This window comes from Cupressus sempervirens, chromosome 3 (assembly GCF_028749045.1).
Source record: "Cupressus sempervirens isolate cs-2001-9-10 chromosome 3, ASM2874904v1, whole genome shotgun sequence".
NCBI lineage: Eukaryota > Viridiplantae > Streptophyta > Pinopsida > Cupressales > Cupressaceae > Cupressus > Cupressus sempervirens.
The window spans coordinates 16,163,645-16,178,546 of NC_143120.1; the positions used below are offsets into that span (position 1 = coordinate 16,163,645).

General features: G+C 34.8%; 1 protein-coding gene across 2 annotated transcripts in view; it reads right to left on the bottom strand.

Annotated features, from left to right (window-relative positions):
* Positions 1-2,736: 2,736 nt before the first annotated feature.
* LOC149564513 (DUF21 domain-containing protein At2g14520-like) overlaps positions 2,737-14,902 on the bottom strand; it is an 87,944-nt gene continuing 75,778 nt past the window's right edge. For both annotated transcript variants that reach the window (XM_089818057.1, XM_089818058.1), the window contains exons 9-11: positions 3,704-3,864; positions 3,200-3,471; positions 2,737-3,048 (exon numbers count right to left, since the gene is read on the bottom strand). In XM_089818057.1, coding sequence (XP_089674183.1) covers positions 3,004-3,048; positions 3,200-3,471; positions 3,704-3,864 — 478 coding nt within the window. In that variant the 3' untranslated portion in view covers positions 2,737-3,003. The remainder of the gene's footprint in view (positions 3,049-3,199; positions 3,472-3,703; positions 3,865-14,902) is intronic.

A 14,902-nucleotide genomic window follows, 5' to 3' on the forward strand; every position in this document is an offset into this window, starting at 1 on the left:
CTATCAGTAGTGGAAAAAACAATTCCCCTATTATTATAGTTCAATACTTCATATCATCTTATATTGGCATGCAACTCCTCTAGCATGTCTCGTATATTTCTTAGGCATCTTTAAGTCTTATAAGTTATGTTTTTATGGTTGAATTAATTAAAATACAATCTTAGTGTTCCTTGAGGGAATTTAATATTTTTGATATCATCACAAAACAAACAATAAAGATACTTCATAACTTCCAATTTTTAACCCTTTTTAATGTAACTTCCAATTTCAATGTTTTCTTACATAGTATCCTAAGTATTCTAGAAAAAAAATATTAAATAAATAATGTCATAATTCACAAATGAGCATTTTAGTTTGCCCATTACAACATCTTTAGATACTATATATTATGTGTCATCTATATTAAATAAATACAATTAATCAACACTTAATACTGTTAGGGGAATACCACCTCTAATCTTGACACTTTCACTTGAAATTTACATTGTCATATAGAAAGGAATACTAAAATCAAATCATAAGCTAGAAAATGTAAGACATGTGACCTTTATGTACCAACTAAATGTATTTGTGTTTATTACCTTAGTGAGATAATCTACAATCATTATACACCACATTCTTTACCAAATATATGACACTCTAACTATCATATCCAATTCGATCTGTTTCCACTTAAAGTTAATAGTTGAACGCAATCTCTACAATCACAATGCCTCCTCACATGCAAATATTGTAGTCATATAGTTTGGCTCTTTATATGATAAGGTGTCTATATTTTGACTCTTACACCTCAAATTGATAGTTCTTCTAAACAAAGTAAACATATAAATACTTATGTCTCCTACTATTAAAACCACTAACCCAATCTAATCAATATATCCCTATGTATCCATCAATTTGTCCATATTATTTGTTCTGTGATAGAAAATCCAATAAGTAGGATTTAGTTACAAGAAAATATATGAAAACCCTTTTTAATGTAATTCTAATGCTCTAACTCTAATATATATATATATATATATATATATCATTTCATTTATATCTTAATGATTAATAAATTCAAAAAATAGAAATAAAATTTTAAATAAATTTATTTATAATTTTTTTTTTTAAAAATTGAATAAAAACATAACAAATTAGCATAGCTAATGGTCATGATCTAATATCTTAACATGATGATGCACAATTATAGTATAAAGATATAAAATAAAAACTCAAAGAGTCAGAAGTACACAAAACATAGAATATATTATAAAATAAAATAAACTAATTAAATTTTATAAAATAAATGAAAAGTTTTTAAAAATCTTAAATATATATAAAGTATTGTTTTATTTAATAATATATAAATAATAATAATTAAATTTTATAATATATTGATAATAGTGTGATTATAAATATAAGAAATTATTGAATTTTTTAAATCTCCCATTTTTATTAACATATTCAAATTTTGTTATAAATAATTTACTTATTTAAAATCAATCTTATTTATCTTATTTCTATATTTTATAAATTTAAAATTTACATTATATATATATATATATATATATATATTTTTTTTTTGCTTATCTAAAATAGAAAATAATATTTTTCTAATATTACATACTTAAGCGTTTACAAACAACAAAACAGTGTAAACATCCTAATAATAAAAATGATGTAAAACGTCTGACACCTATCGGTACATGTCAGACAATGTACATGTCAGATGATGTACAAGGCATCCGGCCGGTGCAAATATGTTCGTTCCAAATGATTGCCCCTATACCACTCCTGTCCGGATTGCCTCTACTAGCTCCATCGAATTTCATCCATCCCTGCTGTGGAGGCAGCCAAGTTACTGACTTTTTGTCCGAATTCCTAAAATTTATAAATAAGTTAACATATGTGTTTGATTATTTAAATAGTAAAATATTTTTGAATTTTTTAAAAATATTTGATCTTTAATACATTATTCTGTTGTAGAACATAAATTAAAATTATAAATTGAAATTAAAATGTGTAACTATGTAAATACTGAATAACTAAAATGTAAACCCCAAGTTTTCTTCTTAATTTCAACTCAATGCCAGTGCCATCAATTACACTCTTGCTGCTTCTTTATCTTCCTCAAATTGTTCCTCAATAATGCCCCCACTTGCACTCTTGCAGCCTACTATTCCAACTTCCAAACACCCTTGCAGCCGACTATTCCAACTTTCAAACTTTGTTATTTAGAATGAGGCTTAAATGCCTATTTATAATCTTTTTGAATGTCTAAAGTTTTTAAATTGATGAACATTGAATCTATTTTGACACGGGAAGCACTCCTAAGTTCCCAAGATAAAATCCGAAGGCATCACCAAATGAGAACATCGTGGAAAAATCCCTAGACCATGGACAGCAAGGGACGATCCCTTCGAGTCTTTGTGTGCATAGGACGATTCCTGAAATGAAGACAGTGTGCATACATCCCCATGGAACACTATACCACTGTCATCTCATGAATATTGAAAGAACACAACTCGAAATACTTGCAAAATACACATTGGAGATATGGATCATTTGCCAACAGTGAAAATCAGCGGCTTCTACGGTACCCACTTACCTTGTTTTCGTATTGACAACTATACTTGCATATTCTATGATAACTTTTGTAATTGGTAAGACATCCAGATATCAAGATAATAAGATTCGGGCATTATTCTATTATTCTTAGAGAGTATATTCCCACAATCCACGAGATAATCTGTATATTTGTATATTCTGTTTATTTTTATTGATAAGAGATGTGCTACAGAAAAAATGTGATTGAATGTTGTATAATATTCAACCCTTCAATGAAATGGCAATAAAAATTTCACTATACCAACTTCAAATCACTCAAACTAGTTAGTTACAGGTACCATGTATTAAAGGGTGGGAAGTTGACAAATCAATACAAAATTACAAATCAATTCAAAAGTTCAAGATGTTTGTCTCCATTACACAAAGGAAAAGTACATTTTCAGCATTTACGTTTCAGTGTTGAGAGTCTTGAACATCAGTCTCATCAAATATCTCTTCCTGCATGCACACAAATTTGAAGGTCATACTAATGAGAAGTATTACCAATACAGAAAAACAGCTTTTACTTAAAATACGATTAACTCTATGGAATTCAATAATTGATGTGGAAAGAAAAATGCAGAGGATGAAGATATGCTTTGACAGGAACCTGCAAGAGCTCTTCAATAACATCCTCCATTGTTATTATACCCACAATCTCTTCATCCTCTGCAAGCTTTGGAAGCGAGTCGTCGGCAATCTCAAGAATATCTCCAGATAAACCACGAGACCACCGTTTTACTTTTGGCGCTTCTCTATTTGAATCATTTGCATGAGTACCTGGAAAGCTTTTCAGCTTACTAAGTGACCTCCTATTTGACAAAGACTTCTCCTGGACTGCTTGTAATGGAATTTTGTCAACAATGACACTCACATCTTTTCCTGGTGATTGTACAGATGACATAAGAAGCATCTCAAATAATGTTGAGCACACAAACAAATAAATCAGATGTTCATGAAAAAATTGAAAAAAAAGCTTCGTATTACCACTAGAGCTTAATGTTTTGATGATCATCGATTACTGAAAGTGATTAAGGTCTAGGAAAATAAGTTCTGAAAGTTTCCCGCATATATTCAACAAATTGGACATCAATACACAAAAATACACCATTACCATGCTCAGGGATAGTCTGCATGGAAACCTGGTGAGTTGCATCCTTGAACATTTTCTGTTCTTGCTTCTTTTCTCCGGTATATTTCACAACGACAGCCATATGGCTGTGACCTTTTTGAAACTCATTCAAAATATCATACAGAGGCATGTTCGCTGGTACCCTGAAGCTCAAAATACAATTACATGTATTATTGCTGCCAATAGCTTATGCAGTTAAAAACTGATTCAAGCTTTAGTTGGAGCTGAACAATTTTTGAATGCAAGGGTACAAACAAAATGAAGATTATATTAATGCCCGCAAACAACTAAAATGTCAAATGAACCTAAGTAGTCCGGAAAAGATATACACGAGAAAATAGTTGCAGAATCACATATCTCAAACCAAATGATGCAGATCCATTGTATTCATGCCCATTAAATAGGCTTACAACATGTAAACAATTAGCAATCTGTAAAACAATTCATGCAAGAAGACGGGAAAAATATCTTAATAAAGAAACTAAATATCCTAATCTGTGAGCTATGATCCACTGTGGAACTAATGCATGTCTTATTATAATATATATCTAACAAGATACAAGAATAAGACGTTTTGTAAAGCACAAACAGAAGCAGCTTAAACAATAACTGAATAGAAAAAAACCCTCAGAAATTCAAAAATAAATAAAAGTAATAAGAAGACAGAAGACGTGATATACAACGAGTTCTCCAGTCATTTGAAAAACCAAAGGAATGTCGGGAGGATCCAATCAGAACTAGACCATGAAATGTTAGCCAAAAATGCTGCAATTCACTATTCTCAACAAGATTAAAGTTTAAACTTGTAACTAGTAAAGTTTTTCCAAATGATCAATTAATGTCCCCATTTTTTCAGGCTCTTGGGATTAGCCTATCATGTGACTCTTGTAGGCTAATGGGGATGGACAGAGGGTCTCTTTTAGTGGGCATCTACTTCAGGATTCAGTATCCTATGGTTTGGCTTTCGTTTGGTGTCATTTGGACTTCATTTGCTATAGTTTTGCCGTGTTTGCTATTTATAGTAAGTAGTTTTGCCGTGTTTGCTATTTATAGTAAGTCTGATGTTGATCGAGAAGGACCCTTTCTATTTTTGGAAAGTGCATTTGGTCACATGGGGAAATAATAGTTGTGACTCCTATTTCAGATGACATATTAAAAGGATAAGTATTTTGGGAGTTATTATTATTTTGGTGGCCAAATTATTATTAAATCATTAAATGGCTTATTATAAAGTTATAATTTAACTTTATAATTTCACTTAAGTTGAGGGTTGAGTCATCATGGGAAGGGGCCATTTATTTAATTAATTCATGGAAGCCTAAGCCAAGGTATTAATTTAAAGTATTGGAGTAAATGAATTATTAAAAAGAAAAGTATATCTTTTTATTCCACATTGGTAAGAATTGTGTTTGAGCTCTCACAAGAAAGAATAAAAAGGGACTTGAGAGCTCATTCTAAGATATCCATTGTTCATTTGATGAAAATTTATTAGGTTTCTTGATTGTGAGAAATGGCTAGGGTTTGAGGATTGATTCCTCTCTTGGCAATTTGAATCATTACTGATTGATGATGAATTTTGCAAACTGAATTCTCAGAATACTATTCTGATTTTGTGGATGCAAATTTGGTGCTGTTGTATACCAAATTTGAAGAGAACTATTAAATTGCTGCTATTACAAAGGCTGCAATATAATTCTGGAAATTGGTGAGGGCTCAAGGCGCTGTATTTTTTTATTTTGGAGAAGATTCAGTAATTCTGGGTTGCATATCAGATTTGAAAGAGCTGCGTCACTCTTTAATGGCTGCGTGACTAGCATTAGATGTTGTGTTTTTTTTCTTAGCAGCCCACGCACATGTGGGAGGGTTGTGTGAACTCTTAACAGTTAGTGCGCAGTCATAGAGGTCTGCATCTCATTCCAGCTGGGTTCTTAATTTAAAAAAAAAGGGTGCTGATTTAATATATTTAATTGTTGTGTTATATGACAATTGAAATTAGAATAAATTTGATAATTGTGATCATTTCCAGCAAAGTGTTGAATTTTAAAATAAATTGTTATCTTTATTATTCAATTCTGGACAAAATTCAACAAGTTAATTTTTATTAAAATTGAAACACAAGACTTTTAGTAAGCGAATTCAGAAATTAATAATTACTTCAGAAGAGAGCCAGGCAGGCTCATTACAGATCAGTTTTCTTTTGTATTCAGTTGAAAATAGACAAAACAGTGGGAGTAGTCCACAGGGCAAAGTCATGTCTGCAGTGATTCAAAAACCCTGGATCTATGTTCCACAGCATTTCAAGGATGGTACAGCAGGACATAGTCTGAGAATCGCAGTCCAGGGGGGGCATTTTCCAGGGATGGCAGAACATATGTATAATATATATGAAAAATACATTTTAAAATTATAATAAGCCATGAATGGTCTTAGGCATGTTACTCATTTCTTGTTTTAACCGTTCACTGATATTTCAACTTGGTAACTAAGGGTAACACTCATCACCATAATGTTCCAAAGTTCAACTCCAGTTCTATCAGTATTAACTCAATCAGTTTCCCATGATACACATTTTTAAGCTTTCCTGAAGCTTACAATGGGCTCAGAATTATTCCAGATTGACCTCCCATTTGTGGGTAGATAGTTTTATCAGTGGCACAAGAAATTTCATCTTCCATTTGAATGCCTTGGTCAACAAACTCAACCATGCTACCTTTTTTTTGTAAGTTGTTTTCTTCACCCTTGAATGGCAATGCAACATGCTCCTCTTTTGATGTCCAGCTTAAGTTCTGTTTACGTGAATGATTGAATGAAAAGTTTAGATGAGTGTTTTTCAACTTTAACAGATCAAACTGCTTCTACAAAGACCTGAAAATGATTTTTTTGGATATTTTGTATTTTTATTAAACACAAACCTTTCATAGATGTCTGTAAATCTTGAAATCCTGTATTTAAGAAAGAAATCATGTTGGTCAATAGGCTCTGAAAAACAATCCACAGCAGAAAGACTATTGATCCAAAAGACTCTGAAAAACACATTTAAGATGAAAAGTATATTTAACAAGAAAAACACGAACAAAGAACAAGTTTCAGGTGCAAAACCTATTATCATTGAATTCTTTTTTCAGTTATTTTATTAATGTTCATTTCTCTCCTTACACTAAAGCTATGTTTTGCTCTAACTTTTTTATGCAAGATAGAAAAGTTGCACTTAAGGTGATCATTTCCAAGAGCTTTTAGACTACTTCCAATGCTCCCTGCACTGTTGTTAGAGTTCCACCTCCCTCCTCTTATCCTTCTTGACTAAGTTGCCGGTTTGGATTCTAGTTCGTAGGCGTGTTCAATATTCGGTCGAAATTTTATTGGGCTGGGTTCGGTTCGTTTTGGGTTCGCTAGTACAAGATTTTTTTTTCAAAAAATTAAATAAATATATTATTATAATCATTAAGACAATAATATGATATGCTATTAAAATATAATTAAATAATATATTTCAATCTTAATATAATAATATATTATTATATTATTATAATGATAATTTTAATATAACTATATAATAATATTAAATATAATAAATATACAAATATCATAAAACAAATGTTTAATGTAATTATAGGGTAAAAATTAATTAATATTAATAATTAGTATTTGTGACGTAGTCCACAAAACATCACTTCCACCCGAATGAAGAAATGCTCCTTGTAAAACTAGTCAACATTAATGGTGAGAGTTCTTTGTTCTGCTGAATAATGTGAATAGCACAACCTCCATACATACCTCCATGCAAAATTCATTCTGTGTGTCCCGTTGGTTTTTCAATAGCAAGGCCCGCCCATTTATTTATTAGCCTATGCCTCTGGTGTGAATGGTGGCTGACTTGTAGCCGGTGTGCCTTTGCCGTGAATGGTGACTAGTGCCTTTGCCGTTGAAGTCAACCAAAAATGACAAGTAATTTAAACTTGTTTTAAATTCGCCAGTGTGGTGTCAAATTCGCTCAAAATGGACCAGTATTTGACCCGGGTCTGTAGAAACCAAATTGACATCGAATTTTAGGGTGAAATGTGATTTGGGATTGAATACGAATCGACTTCGCATGTACAACTTACCGACGAATTTCCAATTGCTAGAGTGAATACGGTAACTTAGCTTCTCGAGGATGCCAATTGTTAATCTTATGCTAGTGCTCATTAACCATAGGCAAACCATCAACTCTGTTGCCTTCCCAATCATAGATGATAAGCTCTTATCATCACCCCGAGCACAACATTTGCTTAATTAGGCAGATCATTTTTTTCATTCCATCTATATTCAAGAGAGGAATATTAAATTATTAATCTTCCTTGACACCAATCAAATGGGGTTCGTGAAGGGATGCCACACTTCCAAAGTTTGGGCCCTAAATATGATAGGTCTTGCCTAATTGCATAATTACAAGTTACATGAATCACCCAAATAGGGCCAGACCCAATTAAGGATACAAATGATAAAGTTCATTGGCAACATGGCTAAGGCCGATTGGCCAATTAGCCATTAGGTGCACTAGGTCGGCCCTATAAGGGATCCGACCTAGCTACACATCAACACTCCCTCTTAGCTAGCGAGGATTCCTTCAATACCCGAGTTATATAGTGACAACCATCATGGCTACTCACATGAAAATGCAAGTGAATATAACCACCATGGCTACTCCCAAAGGGTGGATCCATTATGGCTACTTCCACGAATGAAAACACAAGTGCTCATCACATAAATGTGATGATGTTCACCATAGCTACTCTCAGAAAGTGAATAAACAAAAGTGCTACATCATGGAATTTCTTCCATGACATCTACCATGCCTACACGTAGAGGGTGGGTCTACCATACCTACTTGTAGGAGGTGGAACAAGATTTTTCATCTCAAACTTTGCTTAGCAAAGAATGCACTCCAACATGCCTACTTGCAGAGGGCAGATCAACCATACTTATGGAACGAGGGATTTTACCTTAAGCTTCTCCTAGCAAAGAATGCATTTCCACCATATCTACTTGTAGAGGGTTGAAATACCATACCTACTCGCAAAGGATGGAATGAGGGCTTTCACCTCGTAATTATCCCAAAGAAGAATGCATCTCCACCATGCCTAATTGTAGAGGGTGGATCCACCATACCTAATTGTAGAGGTGGAACAAGGACTTCCACCTCAAACTTCTCATAGAGAAGAATCCATTATTGAGGGCTTGCACCTCAAGCTTCTCCCAAAGAAGAATGCAATATCAAGGGTTTGCACCTCAAACTTCTCAAACAAAGAAGAATGCATTAGCAAGGGATTGCACGTCGAACTTCTCCCTCTCGGAGAAGAACTCATTGGCAAGGGATTGCACCTTGAACTTCTCCCTCGCGAAGAACTCATTAACAAGGGATTGCACCACGAACTTCTCCATCACGGAGAAGATCTCATTAACAAGGGATTGCACCTCAAACTTATCACTCATGGAGAAGAACTCATTAACAATACATAAAAGATCATTTGAAAGCCGAGACTCCCTCTCAATAGGGGCAGCATTTTCTTAGCTTTGATTACCACAATCCCGGGAGACTCTCTCTAATATTTGTCCAACAATGAGATTTGGCAGTCACACTACTTCACAAGCTTTTTGAACCTCTGCAAAGGACTTGGCATTCTCCATATGAAACTCCAGCTCCCTCTGAATCTGATTTCTGCAGTTGAATAGTCTACCTTTGAATGTCATTTCTACCTCTTCGAAGAAACTAATCACATTGACAATCTGTATAGGTTCTTTCCCTTTAATGAAGTTATGTGCTGCCAATTCAGTCCCATGGCTGCAAGTAGCATCCCCATGTTCATTTCTATATCCTCCATGAGTTTGAATGCAATCTCTCACCGCCCTGTTGCTTCTGAACCGTCCTAGAAGCATCTCTTTATTACCTAAATTTTCTCAAAATTACCCAAGATCTTTTGCCATCACAAAATTATAGTCCAGGGAGAGTGAAAAATTCAAACACCAACACATCCTCCAAAGCTCTTCAGCTATACATTCTTATAAGAATCCCTCATTCTTGCATCTCTTAAATTCCAATTTTCCTATTTTGAGAGGATCTTTACTAGTCCAACTCTGATAGCATGTTAATTTTATTGTAGTGCTCGTTAACCACAGGCGACCATCAGATTTGTTGCCTTCCCAACCATAGATGATAAACTCTTATCATCACCCCGGAACACAACATCTGCTTAATAAGGTAGATCATAATTTTCATTCCATCTATATTCAGAAGAGGAAAATTAATCTTCCTTTCTACCAGCCACATCAAGAAATCACTTTATTAAAAATAATGAATTTTTGAATACAATGCTATCTGACTTCTGAGACTACAGTCACTTGAGGAACAAATCACATTGATCATTGACAAAATAACAACACTACTTCTTTACAATAAAACATCAGCAAATACAATAAAAGCCAAAGCAGCTACAAAAGAATCACAATGATCTAGACTGAATACCCCAATGACAACACAATGAACTCTTCAGTAATCAACCATCAAATTGACACCTTGCCAATAATGATCATCCTCACATTAACCAACAAAGAGTACAGTTATCGCACTTGTGACCAGTCTAAAAAATTATCATCAAAGAATACCTATCTCAGAGATGCATCAATCTAACGCTACAAGATAACTCTCTATGAACCACACACAGATTTGCTTACAGAATACTCCTGATCATTTGAACCAAATGCATATAATAATGATTAAAGAATGATCCAGCTGAGATCGTCTCAGAAAGTACGCTCCGCAAACCATAAATCCAATACCAAAATAAATGACGACATCGCCCGAATCAAAATTGTGACAGACTAGCATATCATTCAATCCTCCATATATGTTAAAACAAGAATGAAGGACACTGTGATCTCTGACCACTGTGTTGCATGAACTAACAACAGTTACCAAGAAGGAACCATTTCATATTCTAGAGTTTAAGACACTTCATTGTCATTTAATGACCGACACCAAGGAGGGGACTCCCCAAATGGATAAATTGTTCCTCATTGAGGACTTCAACAGCCACATATATCATATTTTCAAATTACCAACAGTTATACAAGACTCATAGCTTACCAAAAACCACGCTCAATAAAACTCTTCGATAAACAAAAATCACGCACGGACATGTCCCTTTGATTTCCATCTTTACACAAGAACATGATTCTTTAGTCATCCCAATCATAAAAAATCCTCGTTAAATAAACAGACAGATTTATTGAAGACTCTTCGCAGTCTCAAAATGCCTAATCAAAAGAAAGGATAAAAGTCCATAGCAGTAGAGAGAGACATAATACAAATGTCATCACAAGTACATAGATATCTCCTGCAGCTACCAAAATTCAACACTCCCTCCTAGTAAAGGAGATATCTAATCCAGATTCATGTCATGGAGTCTCTCAACATGACAGTCACAATGGATACAACATTGTGAAGGAAAAAAAAAAAACTTTATCACAGAATCTCTCAACACGATAGCATCATGGAGTCACTCAACCTAATGTTCAACATGGCTACACCTACATGTGAGATAAATGTAAGAACAAGCTCTCATCACAGAGTCACTCAATGTGATGTTATCATGGAGTCTCTCAACATAACATAGACTTTGGCTACTCCCATGAGTGGAAAGAGAAATACCTCTGTCTAGGAGGAAAACAAGGGGCTCTCACCTCAAATTTCTTCGCCTTTGAGAAAGATGCATTACAAGGGCTTTCAACTCAAATTTCTCCATCTCAAAGAAAAATGCATTACAACGGATTTCACCTCGAATTTCTCTGTCTCAGAGAAAAATGCATTGCAAGGCTTTCACCCCAAATTTCTCCGTCTCAGAGAAAAATGCATTATAACACATAATAAGAGTGACTGATATTGAAACTTTCTCTCGACAGAGACTCCCTCTCAGCAAGGGAAACATTCTCACAACTCCGATTATCACAATAAATTATAGTAGACTCCACTGTTTGGTTAAACAAGGAGCTTCCGAAGCCACACTGCTTCACAAGCTTGTTGATCCTCTGCAAAGGAATTGGTGCTCTCCATCTGCTGCTCACGATCCCTCTGAATCTCTAACCTGATATAAGGGAAGAGTCACCCAAAGTATTTGCACACTCAAATCAAACAATATACTAGACATGCTTTCCCAATGCAAACAAGCAACCCACAGATTGCAATTGCATAAAGATACAAGCCCACTGACTGAAAATTCTTGTATATAATTCATGAAGGTGAATATTCACTGCCTTCAATGATGAGACCTGGCTACCATCTTCAGCGACACTGAAAGTGACTAATCCTACTCATAGCTAGTTGAGTACACAGCAGAATGAAGTAGTGTAGAGAAGTTGTTAACCATCTTCAAATTCACGCTACAGTGTCCCTCGAAAGTACCTAACAAATATGCACAAAACATGTGAAATATTCCTGAACCTGCATGTCAGTTCTACATAGTCTTAAAAGGATTAAATCTGAAGCTCTCAACTAGTGCCTTGAATTCTTGGAATTTAACTCCCTCTGACTGTCATTTCCTCCTCTAGAATATATTTACAGTGATAGGTATTTTGTAATTTAGTATCTTCATCTTTCTCAATTTCCTTGTCGATGCAAACTTCCACCCAAGGCTGACCCAACCTTTTTATGTAACATCAACTTAGACTCATGACTGCAAGCTAAATCTTCATGTATGTTCATTTCTCCAGTTGTCATAACTTCCTTACTGAATTTCTTAAGCTCTTCCACTTTTGAATTCCTTACGCAATTTCAGATAATTAATCCATCATCCTTTTGATCCTTGATCTATCCTGGAAGCATTTTAGAGAAATTACTAGTAATTCATAGGATCAACCTATCCTAAAAGAAAAAATACCAATGCTAGAACCATACATGATTCACTATTCTAATGTATAAGTTAATAACTACGTAAAAGATTCATGAACATTATTCAAGGGTATGAACTTATCTCTTGATTGTCTACTCTTCCTCACAATCCATCAATCGTTCTTTCTTGATCTTTGCACCTAAAAAAATTCAGATCTTTAGATATATCAAGATTTGTCTAGCAAGAGACTGATTTACTAGAACAAAATTGGATACAGCTCTTAACTCTTCCCAAAAATGAAGTTAAAAGAGTTAGCATCAAGATAGAAAGATGGCTGCAGTAATATAAGCACTCCTAGCTGATGATATTCAAACACCTAGGAGTCTGCTCAAGACATGCATAGAAAAGCAATTAACCATATATATTCCAACACTTTTAGCCCAGCTATATATTTCAACAACTAACCATATGCATGCTTAAATAGATAAACAAAAAAGTAAAGTACACAACACTAAGAAACTCATAGCAGCATGATTTGTTAACTAGGGAAAACCTCGATGGGGATGGTACCCACAAGATAATATACTATTGATGCGAGTTTTGTATCACTTACATAACATATTAGTAATTGGATATCTGATATGGAGTATCAAACATAAAATTCCTCTCTTGAAAAGCTATTGCTCATGGGGTATGAGAATAACTCCAATGTTCCTTACTCTTGTGGATACTCGCTCAATTTTATCGATGTGATTTGCTAGTAATCACGTAGGCAGCCTTATGCTGTTCATTCAAGGATGACTTGGGTTTTGGTGGAATGATGGAGATGATGATGGGTTTGTGAAATATTCGAGTGGCAGATAATGTTGATAGTGGTGATGATGTAGGATGTGTCTGCCAATGATGATGTTGGTGGGAAAGTGATGGTGGTGGAGGGTGAATGTGTGTGCTCTGATACTTGACTTACTTCTCTAACTTCCTTCTCTAAACTTCAACTACCCAGCTACTCACTATTCTACTCCTACTCCTACAAATGGAAGGTTAGCAAATGGACGGGGATCGAACCTAATGAAGGCTAACCAACGGCCCCACCTCCATAGATGCAAGGATTCAAAGAAAAGTAAACATAGTTTGTCACTCAAAGCTTCTCAACCAGCCGCTAGGATGCTAGTGGTCTAGTATTGATCCCTATCAAACATTTACCAGTGCTACCATACAACTATCCATCTATTTTAACCTCACTTCAACAACTTCAAATGCAACCAACTTTAACAACTTGAAAAGAAATCTAACTATGTGGAAGTAGAAAACATGCAATAACACCCAATGTTCTTAATCATCATGCAAGTCACAACAATGAAAAAGAGAGCGATTTTGGTATTATTTTAGCAACAATTTCTCCAACACTTTACAAATGAGAGCAAATGGCCTTATATAGGGGCCAAAAATACAACGGACGGTGGAGATCAAAACAAGATCAATGATCTAGATTGGATCCTAAAAATCCTAATTAGGGTTGCCACCCCCATTGGCCAATGAGAAGTTGCCACCTCATCAATGGACCAATGAAAAAAGTGCAAAGAGTGGCAACTAATGAGAAGACACCAAAATGGTGGCCAATCAGAAATAGACACTTGTCCTATTCTAGAAGAAAGAGAAATTGCCACTTGGGCTTACATCAAATGATCTTCTAATATAAATCTTCCCTTTTCTTTCATTTTCTTAGCTAAGGCAATGAACTTAGCTAGCCTTCCATTAACTTCTTCCATAGGAGGACAAGGTGTGTGCTTTCCCCTGAGTTCCGTTGACTTTACCACGCTGCTTGCTGCTTGTAGTATCTTTTCATGATCTTTCTTATATTCTTTCGCAAATGCAATAAAGCATTGAGAGAGCAAAGGGTGCCCAAATGCTTTTTCTTGATAGTAACCTTTCCTAACTCACCCAACCTCAATCCAAAATCTGTCTCATTGATATTCTCTTTTCTGATATCCTCAAAATCAAATGCCATCCCAATGTCGCTCATTATGGTTGATATGAAAGTGTCGACGTTTGGGCTGTGATGTACCACCGCCCTCTGTATCTTCTTTGCTAAGAGGGATTGTCCTTCCTTTAGTCTGTCCTTCATCCATATCATGTCTACTGTACTGATATTGGTGTCGATTATTCGCTTCATTTTCGAGAAGAAAAGGTGTTTTAGGCATCATATCCTCTTTGTTTTTCTTAGTGTTTGTCTGCTTGGGATTCTTGCACTAACATACTCCATACTCGTCGCCCTATTACGGGATGGTAGAGTGGTGGACCAGAAGGCAAGTAGAAC